Source organism: Halichoerus grypus, chromosome 12, assembly GCF_964656455.1.
Source record: "Halichoerus grypus chromosome 12, mHalGry1.hap1.1, whole genome shotgun sequence".
NCBI classification, from domain to species: Eukaryota; Metazoa; Chordata; class Mammalia; order Carnivora; family Phocidae; genus Halichoerus; species Halichoerus grypus.
Window position 1 is genome coordinate 99880723 of NC_135723.1, and position 17227 is coordinate 99897949.

General features: G+C 44.3%; 2 protein-coding genes across 5 annotated transcripts in view; both read left to right on the forward strand.

The window, feature by feature from the left end:
• LOC118554778 (SCO-spondin-like) overlaps positions 1 to 718 on the forward strand; it is a 53553-nt gene extending 52835 nt beyond the window's left edge. The window contains 1 exon segment of the mRNA XM_078059837.1: positions 558 to 718. Coding sequence (XP_077915963.1) covers positions 558 to 580 — 23 coding nt within the window. The 3' untranslated portion in view covers positions 581 to 718.
• Positions 719 to 5184: 4466 nt separating this feature from the next.
• Positions 5185 to 17227, forward strand: part of ZNF862 (zinc finger protein 862) — a 35834-nt gene continuing 23791 nt past the window's right edge. The window contains exons 1-3 of one of the 4 annotated variants that reach the window (XM_078059708.1): positions 5187 to 5418; positions 7727 to 7920; positions 15669 to 15780. In XM_078059708.1, the coding sequence (XP_077915834.1) occupies positions 15720 to 15780 (61 nt within the window). In that variant the 5' untranslated portion in view covers positions 5187 to 5418; positions 7727 to 7920; positions 15669 to 15719. Of the gene's footprint in view, positions 5419 to 5457; positions 6694 to 7726; positions 7921 to 15668; positions 15781 to 17227 lie in introns of those variants that run through there. The other 3 variants (XM_036122633.2, XM_078059707.1, XM_036122629.2) reach the window with 3 other exon arrangements.

Here is a 17227-nt window from a genome sequence, read left to right on the forward strand (position 1 = left end):
TCCGGGGGCGGGGCGGGGCCCGGCGGGGGCGGGGGCGGGGCCGGGGCCGGGACAGGCCTTCCGAAAGGGCCCGTTTCCCAACTCGCAGGCCCCCGCGGGATTCTGCCTTCCTGACCCCTTCTGACCCGCTCCATCCCGCTTCTTGGCTCTCGTTGGGTTCTTCTCCAATCATACGCACGCTTGGGGGTTTGGAGTCCGTCAGAGCTGCTTCATAGCAGCCCTTCTCTTTCCTTCCTTGCTCAGCGTCCGTGACCTCAGCCTCACCGCCTGGCTGACAATGTGCACGGGCTTGTTGGGAGGGCTTAGTGAGAGCGCACGTGTGAAGCGCCTGCCAGGTGCCTGGTTCTCGTTAGGTACCCGAGGCCACACTGTGGCAGGTGAGAGAAACAGGTGCAGGGACACTGGTACTGCCTGGACGGAGCGCAGGGCAAGAGCGGGCCTTTCTCTGGCCTTCCTCCTGGCGGGTCTCCCTCCTGCCAGTTTGCGCCGCTGCCCATCCCTTCCGGGCCTGACCACTGCCTCCTTGCTAGTGCCTCTCCCGCTCATTCGTCCTCCAGGAGGTGACTTCTCAAAGCACTGATGGCTCCGCAGCACGAGGCTGCCTCCACCCCTCATGTCATCACCGGGCTCGGATGCACTGACCCCCTCCTCCCGTGCCGACCCGCCCACTCCATGCCCTGGTACCAGCATCTCCCAAATAAAGTGACACTGGCAGCAAGCCCGTGTGCAGAGTCTGCCTCTGGGGACAAGGGGGAAAGGGGGGCAGAGTGGGTCTGAGCCCTGATCTCGACCTGCACAAGGACTGTCTCCAGGAGGCTTCTGTTAATCTGCCATGCTGGTGAACTTGGGCGAGTCACTTCCCTTGTATGTGCCTCAGCTTCCACATCAGCAGGTTGCACATAAAGTCTGAAGTTCTCTGGTGCATGGCTTCTGCTGGCCAGTTCTGCCCCTTCGTCCCGCAAAGAGCCCTCTTCCAGTCTAGCTGGTGCTGCCCAGCTCCACCACCCTCTCCTGCTTCCAACTGCCATTTCCCCTCATCCGGAGAAGAGTTCAGCTGGTGGGTCCTACTCCTTGTCGTGGACACTCCACGTGGATAATCCATTCAGTTCTCACCCCTTTATGTACAGTGACCTTCCCCTTCACTCCACAAACTCAGCCGTTTTCAAACACTTTCAAATATTTACTTACTGATCATGACTTCCCATCCTTCCAGCTTACGTGCTCTAGTACCTCACTGCTATCATTTATTTCAAATTCATTGAGACCACCGGGTTCTCACTTTTCATTAGCTCCCTCCTGTCTCCCCTCAGGAGTCACGGTCTGCATGGTGATTCTCAGCACCAACTGCACATTAGAATCACCCGAGGAGCTTTTGAAACCCTACCAATGCCCAGACCCCATCCTGAGCCCATTAAATCAGATTCTTTGGAAGCCTCGTGGGTAATTCCATGTGCACCTAGCTGGAACTGAGAACCACCTTTCTGTCATTATAAATTTCTCCAATGCAAGTACCGTTAAATCCCTCACTTTTCTATCTCCATTCATCCCCACCTGGCAATATTCCAACTCAAAAATCTGCCTAACTTTCTGCTTCTAGAAAGAATTTTGCAGATAGGCTGTTTTTACCTAAATTTGTGATCACAAACCTCAAACAGGCCTTTAATTCAATTTGACCATCCTACCTCTTCTGTTTCCCTATAAACTCTATTTCCTGTTCTCTGCAATGACTATGCATGCCTTCTCTTCCCCCCCCCCCTTCATTTTCATGAGATGACCTTGTCCCACAGAGATGTCATCAGATGGGAAAATCTATAGCAAATCTATAACAAAACAAACCGACATCCGCTCCATCTTCTTCTTCCCTCGTGGTGTCATCTAGAAGTATCCCTACCCCTGGAAAGGGCCCTTGGTACTGTGGTCCTGGCTCCTCTTGCCTCCTCAGGGTCTTGGGTCCTTGCATTGCCCTACCTGGGCTTAACCATCAGTTCCCTTCCCATCAACAGAAACACGATCTCGTGTCTCACATCTTAGCCTCCTCTCTTGACCCCACATTTCCCTCCAGGTACTGTCCCATCTTTCTGTACCTTTTCATGGAGAAACTCTTTCAGTTACCAACCCTAGCTGTCTCAACCACCTCACCTCCAGTGTTTAACCCCCCAAACAAGAATTTGTTATAAGGAGACAGGGATAACTCACGGGCAGAAATACAGCTCTCTGAGGTACATACAGAGAGGGATATAGCTATGACTGAGCTGGGAGCTGGAGGTTAGAAGGCCACCTGGAGTCTTCGATCTCATTTCTGTGCAGCTGTCTCATTTTTCTTTCTCAGAAACACACACTCCCCTACCAGTGACTGCACCTGGCCAGAGGGAGGCTGCTTAAAGCACACAAAGCTATGAACTGAACTGTATCCCTCCCAAACTCCTCTGTTGAGGCCCTAAACCCCAATGTGACTATATTTGGAAATAGGGCCTATACAGAGGTAATTAAGGTTAAATGAGGTCAGGAGGCCGATAGGATTAGCGTCCTTAGAAGAAGAGACACCAGAGAGCTCATTCTCTCTCTCTCTCTCCCTGAGAACACACAGAAAATAGGTCATATAAGGACACAGCGAGGTGGTGCCACCTACAAGCCAGGAAGAGAAATCTCACCAGAAACGACCAACTGGAGACTTCCAGTCTCCAGAACTCTGGGAAAGTAAATTTCTCTATGCTGTTATGGCAGCCTGAGCTGAGGTCAAATATTACAGTTCTGCTCACATGGATTGAATGCTCTCACATTTCTAGAAAAGGTATTCCCATTGACCCCTGCTGAGTTTAGCTCTATTCAACCCTGGCTAGAAGAGCAGAGTCGTATAGTATAATGGAAAATGGTTACTTGGGACCTGCTCAGGGGTGATAATCAAAATATTTAACAATCAGTGTGGCAATATGTATTAATAAAAATTTTAAACATAAACTATGTTTGCTTGATTTTTTTATTTAAAACTTTGAATTGTGACTTAAAACGCACACATGTAAAAGTACATCAAACATTTTTATAGTTAATTTTACCAACACCTTTATAATAATCACTTCCTTATTTTCTGTCATTTTCCCTCTATGTATAAATAAAGGGAAGGCCACGAGGGAGCTTTCTGGAGTGCTGGAAATTTTCTGTATCTGATCTGAGTGGTGGTACCTGGTACGCACGCAAAAACACATCAAGTTATACCCTTAAGATTTCTGCACTTTACTATTATTTGTACTATGATTATTATACATATTATATCCATATATATTACAAACTAAACAATATATTATTATAATTACTTCATATAGTTTTTTATGTCTGTAACCAGGGCACAGAGGTTCAAGAGCATCTGGCTCCGGGGGTCCCAAACAGACCAGGTTCAGCCACTCACTGCAGACAAAATCCAAAGACAGACAGACGAGCGGTGGTGAAAAGAGAAAGGAATTTATTTCAGTAAGGCCAGCACCAGGAAGACAGCAGACTAATGTCTCAAAGACTATCTCCAAAGTGCTGAAAATACTTCTAAGTTTATAGAAGGCAAATGTGGGACAAAAGTTGATGGGCACATGCAGGTGGGCAGGAAAGGTCAGGTTGATCGGTGTCTTGAGGTCAGTCATGTGGGGTCTTGCTGGCTCAGGACAGTGGTTACTGCTCAAGGGGACAGTCTTGGTTCCCATCACAGAATGCTTTGCCTGAGTTAAGACATGAGCTGGAAAGAACTGAATCAGTTAGGAAGTACAGACTGAGGTCAAAATGGAGGCAGGTGAAGTCTTCTTTCATGTCTTTTAAAGAAGATTAGAGAAGAAAGAGCAAGTATATTTTTATAGAGTTTGGTCTTCTTTCTTTCCTCCTTAAATTCACCCTCTACTCTGCAGTAGGACTGATCCAACTAAAGTGCAAATTTGCCCACAACATTCACTGGCTTAAAACTCATTTCAAACGCCCTAAGGGAGCATACACTACCTTCCACATCCAGCCCCCAAGTATCTCTCCAGTGCCATTTCCCATAATTTCCTGTCTCACACCATCCCTGCTCACACCATTTGCTCAGCTGTCTGGCTTTGCTTATGCTATTTCTTATGGCCAACTGCCCTCTTTGCAACACCTTTCTCCCCCTCCTGTTTTAGTTAACTCAGGCTACCATAACAAAATACCATAGACCGGGTGGTTTAAACAACAGACATTTATTTTCTCACTGTTCTGGAGAATGGGAGTTCAAGACCAAGATGCCAGCATGGCTGGGTTCTGGTGGGGACTCTCTTCCTGGCTTACAGACAGCTGCCTTCCCGCTGTTTCCTCATATGGCAGAGAGAGACAGCAAGCTCTCCTGTGTCTCTTCTTGTAAAGACACTAATCCCATCATGAGAACCCCATCCTCATGATCTCGTCTAAACCTAACTACCTCCCAAAGGCCCCACATCTAAATAACGTCACATAGGGGTTACATACAAATTTGGGGGTACACAATTCCATCCATAGCACTTCACCTCGCTACCGCCTACCCCTTAATTCAGTTCAGTTGCCACTTCCTCAGGAAATCCTTGACTAACCACCCCGTAGATTCCCACCACCATACTCTAGACAGTGACAAAGTGTGCGTTAGTGGGGTCTTGTGCTTACCTCTTTCCTTGCACTTGTGTCTTTATTTTATAGTTATCTGTTTCTGGTCAGTTTCCCCAATAGACTATAAGCTCCTCGAAGGCAAAGTTTTGTTTCATTCAGCTGTGCATTCCCAAACCTCGCACAGTGCCTGGCACGGGGCAGGCAACCAATGATGCTTTTTGAATGAATGTTAAAAAAAAAAAAAAAAAAAAATTTCCCTCCTAGATTAAATAAAATCTGAAACCTTCAAGGCTGACGCTGGCCCTAAAAGTGAGAGGGAACAGACGCAAGAACAGGCATTCTCACAGCCCCAAGAGAACGGTTTGCCCTCAATGCAGGGTCTGGGAGAGCGTGGTGCGGGAGCTACCTAATAACCACCGTCCTCCAGCGAGGCGGGAAGGGCGGAGAGCGAGCTGCTCGGCGTCCAATCAGGGCCCAGCATTTCGGGAACCAATAGCGGTTTGAGAGCCGCTTAACTAGGCGGGACTACGCTTCCCGTGATGCCCCGCCGTGTAGGGCCAAGCGGCTGCCGTAAAGCGGTTCGCTCGGTACGGCGCTAGTCCCCGCCGCTCGCCTCTCCCGGCACAGGGAGCGCTCCCGCTCTCCCGACGAGGGCGAGCAAGTTCCCGGCCGTGCTCCCTCCCCGTCCGGGCGCCCTGCCCTCCGGGGGCCCGGGTCCCCAAGGTGGTCGCGGCGGCGGCATCCTCAGGCCAGGCCGCGGGGGGAGGGGGCGGACTGGAGGCAGTGGCGGGGTCAGCACCGGCCACCGCAAGCGGGGCCATGGAGCCCAGGGAGTCGGGGAAGGTAGGCCTGGAAGGGCCCTGGGGCCGCCCTCTCCCCTCCGGTAGATCCCTGACCTGGGCTCCGGCGAGGCGGGCGGTACGGGCGGAGTCCCCGCTGATGAGCCAGCCTTGCAGGGAAGGACTCGCCCGCTCGCCCGCCACCTCTTCCCTCCGCACTCGGGCGGCCTTCTCCCCGCGGGTGTCGCAGGGAGGAGCGAACGCACCGGCCCCGAGCCCCGCGCGGCCTCGTTGCCCCCCTCCCTCTCCCGCTGGCCGAGCCGCCCTCTGCCCAGTGGCCCGCTCGGTTGATGCTGGGGTGGGTGACCCGCTCAGTGTAATGATGTGAAGGTGCTTCCTGTGTTCCCACACCTCCGTCGGGAGTTTCGAAGAGGCCCAGCGTATTTTAAGGCTGGTTAAGACCGAAGTGGAAGCCAAGGGGTAGGGGTTACGGAGAGGCAGGGTAAGGGTTTGGCCTTGACTACATAGACCCCCTTCCCGAGAAAGGGCTGAGAAGAAAAAGAAGGCATCTGGCGTTTTTCCTGCCCACTCAAAGTTGCTAGCTTATCTACTTCGTGTAGCAGTAGAATCGCCTGGAAGCATATTCCATAAACTTCCTCGAGGCTTGGGGCAGGAGGCTGTGAGCTGGGGCAGGCTTGCCAGAGCTCAGAGGCAGTGTGAAAAGACCAGCTTGGTTGTAGGCATTTGATTTGGAGACAGTGGCAACCTCTTGGGACCAAGATCTTTCTGGATGTTCTTTGCTGCCTGCTTCCAGTTCTTGAGGATTGCTTCTTTGGCGCAAAGGGAATTCCTTCCACGTATTTTCCAGTGTGTATTGAGTCTCCTTAAAAAAAAAAAAAGTTAATAAACATGTGATCAGTGGTTTACTGTGAGGGAGATGGTGGAATACAGGATAAACATGAAGTGACCACATTCCCTGAGGAGTTCTTCCCACAGATCTGACTTCAATAACTAGGACAAGCCTGGAAGGGTTGTCCCATAGACAGAAGAGAGAAAGGATAATGAGGTTATTATTCACGCTGTAGCTTCTCCTGAAAAGGCTGGGAAGGACTGAGTTAACAAAAGAAGTTACCCCTTACTTAAGCCTCTCTTCCACACTCCCTCCCCTTCACAAGCTACAGGGATGCATTTAACAGTTGAAACAACCAAAGTAAACAGTCTAAGACAAATAAAGCTCAACGGAACCTAACTAAAAGATTGAAGGTGAACTGTGTGCCAGCCTCATGTTAAGCACTACAGGAGATATGAAAGAAGTAAAGGAAATGGCCCTTACTCTCCGGTAATATCCCCGGCTTCGTTCTGACTGAACCAAGTTTGGGGAGCAGAATGTAATGGGGAGGAAGGATCATAAGCAATTGGCATTGAAAGTTGGAATTAGTAGTTTGAGGTTGATTTCAAGCTATTCCGTTTAGTTGTAGGCTTTCTTAGCTTTTGTTACCACATTTTATTTTATTTTTTGTTTTTGGGAGAGAGAGAGAGAGAGAGAGAGAGATTATGTGGGAGAGGGGCAAAGGCAGAGGGAGAAAGAATCTTAAGCAGGCTCCATGTGCATAGCCCCATGCAGGGCTTGATGACCCTGAGATCATGACCTAAGCTGAAATCAAGAGTCAGTTGTTTAATTGACTGAGCCATCCAGGTACCCCTAGGCTTTCTTGGCTTTTAATGGGAGAAGAGAGAAATGTAAACATTTTGGGAGGTAGGGGAGAGATTTGATGTCCTCTTTAGGCCCAACCACTAACTGAAAACCCTGGGGACTGGAACTTTCACTCTAGATTCTAATCCTGATTGCAGGGTGTCTCAAAAAGATGCTCACCCTTCCACAGTGTGTCAGTTTCCTAACCTGGGAAATTAGAAGGTTATCCAAAGATGAAATAAAGTGATTGCAAAACAAACTGGCAGTGTTAGATATCTTGCAAATGAGTGGCAGCGACTAGGCTGGGTGGAATGTCTGTGCTATATTAAAGTTCCCTTGTGAGTATATATTATATATATATATATATATATATACACATATATACATGTTTGGCTCGAGACTGGGGGTCCACTTGAGGTAGTGGCTTGGTCTATTATTAGTATCTTCCTTTGGTGCAATTTTGTGATATTTATTAACTAAAAGCAGTCTTGGCCTATTGGATTGGGTGTGGGGTATCTTGCTTGCCATTGGCAGAATAATGGATAGAAGTCAAAGACTTGACGCCATCACTCTATCCCATTATCCTGTTTTATTTTCTTCCCAGCCCTCATTACTATATAAAATTCTCATATTTATTTATTTACATGTGTGCTGACTTTACTCTCTGCTGTATCCCCAGCTAGGACAATGGAGCCGCATCTGGCATTTCATAAGTTCTCAGTATTTTTGGAATGAATGACTCATAAAATAGCATCATTCCAGGAGCCCTTCTGCTACAGGGTGTGAATGCTCTGAAGAACACTGCAGTCTGACACCCTGTGCCCTCTGGGAGACATTTGATTTTTGGTGCTGCCAAATAGGAGTATTTATTGTGTATGTATTTACTGCCTCCGCATTTCTGGTTCCTACCCCCTCTGTCTTTTCCATGGAAGTGGTCATTCTGATCTCATTTTTCTCTGGGCCCAGTTCTGTTATTGCACTTATATCATTGATGCCTGTCACCTCCTGATAGATTTTAATCTCCTTAACAATAGTGGTTTTGTTTTCCATGTCTTAGGATCACCATGCACCAAGCACGTGAGAAACAATAATAAATGTATGTTGAATGAAGTAATTAAGTGCCTATGAAAAACTTTCTGCATAATGTGGTGGGGGGGACGGGGTAGGTGATGGTGAAGAGGTTATAAAATAAGCCAATCAGCCTAGGCCTCCCGAGTACCTCCAGCTCCATGAGGGATGCAAAGGCTTCCTTGCTCAGGGGAAGGAGAAATGCATAGATCAGGTGGTTAGGGAATCCCTTGTGAAAGAGATGGAAGGTGAATAGGACCGGGATGTGTGGGTAGACTAAGTAGGTAGGAGGAAATAGGCAGAGTCAGGGAATCTAAAGGTTGGGTGTGTAGAGGGAAGAAAGGTGCAAGATATGTTAAGTGATTGCAATTACACTAATCTATCTGCAACAGAGATTCCAGGTGGGGCATTACGTAGAGCTAAAGTTAGGAAGGTGGGTTATGTTCAGATAGAGGGAACTTGGTGCTGGCCTATGTCAGCGTTCTGCCCTATAGACAGTGGGAACCAGTAAAATAGAACATCCAGAGATATTCTTTGTTTTATATTATAGATAAGAAATTGCTCTTATTCAAGATTTGTGTTTTCTTCACATTGGAATCAGAAGACTCTTGCCACATATTGGTTAAAAGAGAAATACCAGAGTTAGGGCAGTCACTCTTGTTGGGAAGACACTTCTTTATTATCTAAGCATTCAGTCCTGCCCATACTCTTCATCCTTGTGGATGCTAAAGCTAAAGTGATGGATCTCTTGGCTTTCATTATAAGCCCACCTATTCCCTCAGGAAGAAGGGGGGCGGGTGGGTATGAATAGGGAGTCCTGCTTGTCCTTGGTCACAAGTTTAACCTGTCCCAGTCGGAACAGCTTGCTTGCTAGTCCTGGTGTACAGTAATCATCCTGGGATCTGCCTTAAGTTTAATCTCAAATGTTCTCTTCCCCCTTCCCCATGTTGGCTCTCCTTAGCCCATTTATTTTTTTTAGATTTTTGAAAATTTATTTATTTGACAGAGAGAGAGACAGCGAGAGTGGGAACACAAGCAGGAAGAGTGGGAAAGGGAGAAGCAGGCTTCCCGCTGAGCAGAGAGCCCGAGGCGGGGCTCGATCCCAGGACCCTGAGCTGAAGGCAGATGCTTAACGACTGAGCCACCCAGGCGGTCCTCCTTAGCCCATTTCTTTTGTGTACCCCTTTCCTGTCTGACAGCCTTGTTTAGTGGAGCCCATTTTCCGGCAGGATTTTGGAAATATAATCACATTTTGCTTTGGAAGACACTCTAAGAGCAAATTGTTATTTAAAACATACACATTTGGCAGGGACAATTCTATTTTTTTAAATTTTATTATTGAAATATAGTTGCCATACAATGTTATATTTGTTTCAGATGTACAAACATAGTGATTGGAAAATTCTATACATTACTCAGCGCTCACTGCCAGTGAGGTTACCATCTGCCACCACACAACATCATTAAATATTATTGACTATATTCCCCATTCTGTATTGTTCATCCCCATGTCTAATTTATTTTATTACTGGAAGTTTGTACCTCTTAATCCCTTTCACTTATTTCTCCCACCACCATCCCTCCATCCCTCTGGCAACCATCAGTTTGTTCTCTGTGTTTATGAGTCTGTTTCAGTTTTTTTGTTAATTTGTTTTGTTTCTTAGATTCCACATATAAATTAAGTCATATTCTATTCGTCTTTTTTGTCTGACTGATTTCACTTAGCATAATACCCTCTAGGTCCATCCATGTTGTCACAATGGCAAGATCTCATTCTTTTTTATGGCTGAGCAATATGTGTATAAAACATCTTCATCCATTCATCTATCAATGGACACAGGTTGCTTCCATATCTTGGCTATTGTAAATAATGCTTTAATAAGCGTGGGGGTGCACATATCTTTTTGAATTAGTACTTTTGCTTTCTTTGGGTTAATACCCAATAGTGGAATTATGGATCATATAGTATTTCTATTTTTAATTTTTTGAGGACCCCACCCATACTGTTTTCCACAGTGGCTGCACCAATTTACATTCCTACCAACAGTGCATGAGTGTTCTCTTTTCTTTATATCCTCACCGGTACTTGTTATTTCTTGTCTTTTTTTTTTTTTTTTTAAGATTTTAAAATTTTTAAGTGGTCTCTACACCCATTGTGGGGCTCGAACTCACAACCCCAGGATCAAGAGTCACATGCCCTACTGACTGAGCCAGCCAGGTGCCCATGTTATTTCTTGTCTTTTTGGTACTAGCCATTCTGACTGGTGTGAGGTGATATTTCATTGTGGTTTGATTTGTATTTCCCTGATGATGAGTGATGTTGAACATATTTTCATGTGCCTGTTGGCCATCTATATGTCTTCTTTGGAAAAATGTCTATCCAAATCCTCTGTGCATTTTTTGATCAGATTTTTTTTTGGTGTTTACTTGTGTAAGTTCTTTATGTATTTTGGATATTAACCAGATATATCATTTACAAATATCTTCTCCCATTCAGTAGGTTGCCTTTTTGTTTTGTTGATGGTTTCCTTGCTGTGCAAAAGCTTTTTATTTTGGTATGGTCCCAATAGTTTATTTTTGCTTTTACTTCCCTTGCCTGAGGAGACATCTGTAAATATGTTGCTAAGGTTGATGTCCAAGAGATTACTGCCCATGTTTTGTCTTAGGAGTTTTATATGATTTCAGTGCTCGTGTTTAGGTCTTTTATCCATTTTGAAGTTTTTTGTGTATTGTGTAAGAAAGTGGTCCAGTTTCATTCTTTTGCATGTAGTTGTCCAGTTTACCCAGCACCGTTTATTGAAAAGTCTGTCTTTTCTCCATTATATATACTTGCCTCCTTTGTCATAAGTTAATTGACCATATATGAGAAGGTTTATTTCTGGGCTGTCTATCCTGTTCTCTTGATCTATGTGTCTATTTTTGTGCCAGTACCATACTGTTTAGATTACTATAGCTTTGTAATATATCTTTATCTTGAAATCTGGGATTGTGATACCTCCAACTTTCATCTTTTTTCTCAAGATTGCTTTGGTTATTCTAGGTCTTCAAGGTCTTTTGTGATTCCATACAAATTTTAGCATTATTTGTTCTAGTTCTATGAAGAGTGCTGATGGTTTCTTTCTTTTTTTTTTTTAATTTTATTTTATTATGTTATGTTAGTCACCATATATTACATCATTAGTTTTTGATGTAGTGTTCCATGATTCATTGTTTGCATATAATGCCCAGTGCTCCATTCAATACGTGCCCTCCTTAATACCCATCACCAGGCTAACCCATCCCCCAACCCCCTCCCCTCTAGAACCCTCAGTTTGTTTCTCAGAGTCCATAGTCTCTCATAGTTCGTCTCCCCCTCCGATTTCTCCCCCTTCATTTTCCCCTTCCTACTATCTTCTTTTTCTTTTTTTTTAAACATAAAATGTATTATTTGTTTCAGAGGTACAGGTCTGTGATTCATTAGTCTTACACAATTCACAGCGCTCACCATAGCACATACCGTCCCCAATGTCCGTCACCCAGCCACCCTGTCCCTCCCACCCCCACCACTCCAGCAACCCTCAGTTTGTTTCCTGAGATTAAGAATTCCTCATATCAGTGAGATCATATGATACTTGTCTTTCTCTGATTGACTTATTTTGCTTAGCATAATACCCTCTAGTTCCATCCACATTGTTGCAAATGGCAAGATTTCAGGTTTTTGATGGCTGCATAATATTCCATTGTATATATATTCCACATCTTCTTTATCCATTCATCTGTTGATGGACATCTTGGCTCTTTCCATAGTTTGGCTATTGTGGACATTGCTGCTATAAACATTTGGGTGCACATACCCCTTCAGATCACTACATTTGTATCTTTGGGGTAAATACCCAGTAGTGCAGTTGCTGGGTTATAGGGTAGCTCTATTTTCAACTTTCTGAGGAACCTCCATACTGTTTTCCAGAGTGGCTGCAGTGCTGGTGGTTTCTTGATATGGATTACATTGAATCTGTAGATTGCTTTGGGTAATACGGACATTTTAACAATATTGATTCTTTCAATCCATGAGCATGGTATATCTTTCCATTTGTGTGTGTGTGGTCTTCATTTCTTTCATCAATGCCTTATAGTTTTCTATTCCTAAGTCTTTTATTTATTTATTTTTTGGTTCAATTGTAAATGGAATTGTTTTTATAATTTCTCTTTCTGCTACTTTGTTATTAGTGTAGAGAAATGCAACAGATTTCTGTATATTAATTTTGTATCCTGCAACTTCACAGAATTCATTTATTAGTTCTAATAGCTTTTTGGTGGAATCTTTAGGGTTTTCTATGTGTAGTATCATGTCATCTGCAAATAGTGACAGCTTTACTTCTTCCTTACCAATTTGGATGCCTTTATTTCTTTTTCTTGTCTGATTGCTGCAGCTAGGGCTTCTGGTACTACATTGAACAACAGTGGTAAAAGTGGACATCCTTGTCTTGTTTCTGATCTTAGAGGAAAAGCTTTCAGTTTTTCATCATTGAATATGATGTTAACTGTGGGTTTTTCATATAAGGCCTTTATTATGTTGAGATATGTTCCCTCTAAACCTACTTTGTTGAGAGTTTTTATCACGAATGGATGTTTATTTTGTCAAACGCTTTTTATGCATCTATTCAGATGATATGACTTTTAGCCTTCCTTTTGTTAATGTGATGTATCACGTTGATTGATTTGTGAATATTTAACCATCCTTGCATCTCTGGAATAGATCCCATTTGATTGTGGTGGATGATGTTTTTTAATGTATTGTTGAATTTGGTTTGCTAGTATTTGTTGAGGATTTTTGCCTATGTTGATCAGGGATATTGGCCTGTAGTTCTCTTTGTTTGTGGTGTCTTTGTCTGGTTTTGGTTAATGCTGGCCTCATAGAATGAATTGGGAGGTTTTCCTTCCTTTTCTATTTTTTAGAATTTTGAGAAGAATAGGTATTAACTCTTCTTTAAATGTTTGGTAGAATTCACCTGTGAAGCCATCGGGTCCTGGACTTTTGTTTATTGGGAGTTTTTTGATTACTGAATAAATTTCATTCCTAGTACTCAGTCTGTTCAAATTTTATATTTCTTCCTGATTCAGTTTTGGAAGATTGTATGTTTCTAGGAATTTATCCATTTCTTCTAGGTTGTTCAATTGTTGACATATAATTTTTCATTGTATTCTCTTATAATCCTTTCTATTTCTGTGGTATCCATTGTTATTTCTCCTCTCTCATTTCTGATTTTATTTGTTTGAGTCTTCTCTGTTTTTTTCTTGATGAGTTTGGCTGAAGGTTTATCCATTTTCTTTATCTTTTCAAAGAACCAGCTCTTGGTTTCATTGATCTTTTCTATTTTTTTTGTCTCTATTTCATTTATTTTCACTCCGGTCTTAATAATTTCATTTCTTTGGGCTTTGTTTCTATTTCTTTTTCTAGTCCCTTTAGGCATAAGGTTAGATTGTTTGAGATTTTTCTTGTTTCTTGAGGTAGGCCTGTATCACTATAAACTTCCCTCTTACCTTGCTTTTGCTATGTCCCAAAGATTTTGGATCATTGTGTTTCCAAACCATTTTTATTTTTAAAACTGTTCATTCATACATACTTATAGACAAAAGACTGGAAGGTTACATACCAAATGTCAATAGTACTTCTTGTTTTAGTAAGGGGGTTGTGGGTGATCCTAACACTTTTTTTCTGCTCACTGTCTAAATTTCCTGCAGTGAACATGTATTGACTCATAAGAAAAGTACTCGAATTATTTTTTTAAGTATACAACTCAACAGTGACTGGTAAGAATTATCTGTATTGTTTTTCTCAAGAAGTTTCTACTGTTGAAGTTAAAACAGATATTTCATGTGCTTGAAATCTGACCATAAAGTTACAAAGCGATTTTAGACAAATATCCTAGAACTTGTCATAGATGGAAAAGAATGTGTCCCTTTCACAGTTGTCACTCTGGAAGGACTTCTACTTACCCCAAGATACTGTTTCCCAAGATGTTGTTTTGCTTTGGCGGTGGGGAATTTATTTTTTGTTAATAATTTTATTTAGGGGCGCCTGGGTGGCTCAGTTGGTTAAGCGACTGCCTTCGGCTCAGGTCATGATCCTGGAGTCCCGGGATCGAGTCCCATATCGGGCTCCCTGCTCGGCGGGGAGTCTGCTTCTCCCTCTGACCCTCCCCCCCTCTCATGTGCTCGCTCGGTCTCATTCTCTCTCTCTCAATTAAATAAATAAAATCTTTAAAAAAAAATAATTTTATTTATTAAACTAGGTGATAAATGTTCATGGTATGAAATTAAAAGGATAAACAGAGCAATGGTTTCTATTTCCTTTTCTGGTTATTTCTTTTATAAGGGTTTGTTGCTTGGCCACAGTAGCTTACCTCTCTGAGGCTACGATGATAGTTTTATTTTTGTAAAGTTTTCTTCTCCATGCCTCATGTTCATTTCCTCAGTTCCTGCCTGCTTCTTGTCCCTGCAACTGTCTGTTTTGGTCTCTTCAGCCCTGTGAGAGACTTTCCTCAGATGTCTGGTCATCAAGCTGTTAGCTAACACTTAATAGTCAGAAACCCAAATTCTAACTGGAAGCTCTGAGCCCATAGAAGGGGGGCTTGTCAGCGCAGAGCCGTGCAGGGGAATCTGGACAGTCTTTTGTTGGAGAACAGCGTCCCACCCAACCCCTTCTTCTGGTCTTAGCCTTACTGCCTTCACTCCCAGGCTGGAGGTTCTTGGTGCTGCAGATCCTGAGCCTTTTTTGGATTTTCTGGCATAAATTGGGTTGTTTCTCAATTTGTCTGCTGCTGGGTGAGGATTTGATTTTCTTGGATCTGCTCAGTTATTTTCATGTGCTTTTCAGTTCCCAAAATCATATTACTTTTGTCCTCTCGTTTTGTTTCCCACCCTGGTGGGGATTTTGCTTTGGAGTGTTTTGGTGGGGAAAGTATCTTCTAAATTCACAGGAAGGATACAAAATTCAGTGTACTTGTTCAATCTGCCATCTTATTCCAGTACTCCCCAAAATATTTTCTGAACCCCATACCCTTTTTTGGCAGAACAGAGCCACTTTACAAGCCCCATGGGATATAGTTCTCCACTCCAGAGCTTTGTCTATCTTGATCACTGATTTCATTGATACACATAGTTCTGAATGACTTTCAACTGTTTCTAGGAATCAGATACATCCTCCTTACCAGGTTCAAGATTTTGTACAAGAATGTGCTGTAAGTTGTTGCTGAGGCCCTGGCTGAGAAGTGCTGCGTACTGGGGAGGGAAAGAGCATGTTAGGGAAGGGATAATGGAATCCCTGAGTCAGCTTTCTTGATGACTCCCATTTTGGTGTGTGACCCTTCCTAGAAGAGAGTCATTCCCACTGTGATTTGGACCCAGGAGGTGAGAGAGGTGGGGTGTGGGTCTTATATGGAGATGGACAATGCCCCTCCCCCAATCTGATAGGTTCCCAGAGTACAGGTGCCCTCAAGTGGTCATGAACACAGGTGTGGAAGGCTAATCTAAGGAGGAAGTTGATGCTTAGCTTGTGTCATTTTTCCCTCCAGGCTCCTGTGACGTTTGATGACATCACCGTATACTTGCTTCAGGAAGAATGGATGCTGCTGAGTCAGCAACAGAGGGAGATCTGTGGTTCTGACAAGCTGGTGGCACCACTAGGTATGGGTTTCTTTTCACTTTCCTGCCACCTGAATCTAGATCAGCATTCCAGATTGTATTCAACTATGACATACTTGAGAATTTTCTGGACTCCTACCATTTTTTTCAGACCTGTTTACATTATTCATCTGCTCAGTCCCATATGTAACTTAACTGCACGTGGATTCACATCCCACCCTTTCTCTTCTCCCCTTCAATTGGCCAAGAGAAGTGGGGAAGTCGGGCATGTCAAGGTTGGACCTTGATGCCTCACCATATCACAGGGTGCCAGGTGGGAAGCTCCACCTGTGGTCTGCGGAGCTGCAGGGTGGATTTTGTTTCAGGTGCCCATAGGGCCCTGGGAAGTAGTGAGTGGTGGTAGAAAGAGGATCATCTGGTATGTGGGAATCTGCTCTCAGTCCCAGCCTCCACCACGTGGCACTGGTGTGCCTTCGACCAAAACCCTTTCACTTTTTTTTTTTTAAGACTTTATTTAGAGAGAGAGTGTGTGTGTGCAGAAGGGGAGGGAGAGAGAGAACCTCCGGCTGACTCCGTGCTGAGCGCAGAGCCCAACGCCAGGCTTGATCACACAACCCTGAGATCATGACCTGAGCCGAAACAGAGTCAGATGCTTAACGAACTGAGCCACCCAGGTGCCCCAAACCCTCTCACTTTTTAAGCCTTGGTTTCCTTCAGAGGGCTGTCGTAGAGGCTTAATGAGATAAAACAACTTCAAACTTGGTGCCCATGTAGGTGTTTTTCATCTTTTCTGTTTTCTGAGGGTCTTTTCTCTGCTCCTGTGGGTAGACTTTGGGTACCATGGACAGAGGTGATGGTCGTTCAGCTGTGGGTACAACATACGTACTATTTTCTCAGTTCACCTCGATGACCACCTGCTGTACCTTTCTCTTCTTGTCATGTTGGCCCCTGTCCAAGGCTAATGGGAGCAACAGTCTCAGCTCTCTGTGGGTGGAGGGATTGCAGCTGGGTTGGGTCTTCTCCCATGCCTGCCAAAACCAGTTTGAAAACTTCTGGTTCTTTTAAACCAGAAGTTGCAGAGTAGCAGCTCATGGGCCTTTTTTTTGGCTTTCATCACTTTTGCTTGGTTTCTTTACAATTAAAAAAAAAATTTTTTTTTAAGTTTATTTAAGTAATCTCTACACCTAACATGGGGCTTGAACTGACGACCCTGAGATCAAGAGCCACACGCTCTTCCAACTGAGCCAGCCAGGTGCCTCAGTTTCTTTACAATATTTAATAAGTTGTCAATATTTAACCTGTGGGAACTTTCACATGGAATTATGATTTCTGGTTTTTCTTGAAAAGCAGGACAGTCTGGCTATGCTGACCCTGAGTTCCACATGGTGGCCTCCCCCTGGGGGGGAGCAGCGGCTGCCCCCATACACAGGTCACCACAGCCTGCTCATCTGGCCTGGTTTCCTCAGTTATGTTATCGGTCTGACCCCTC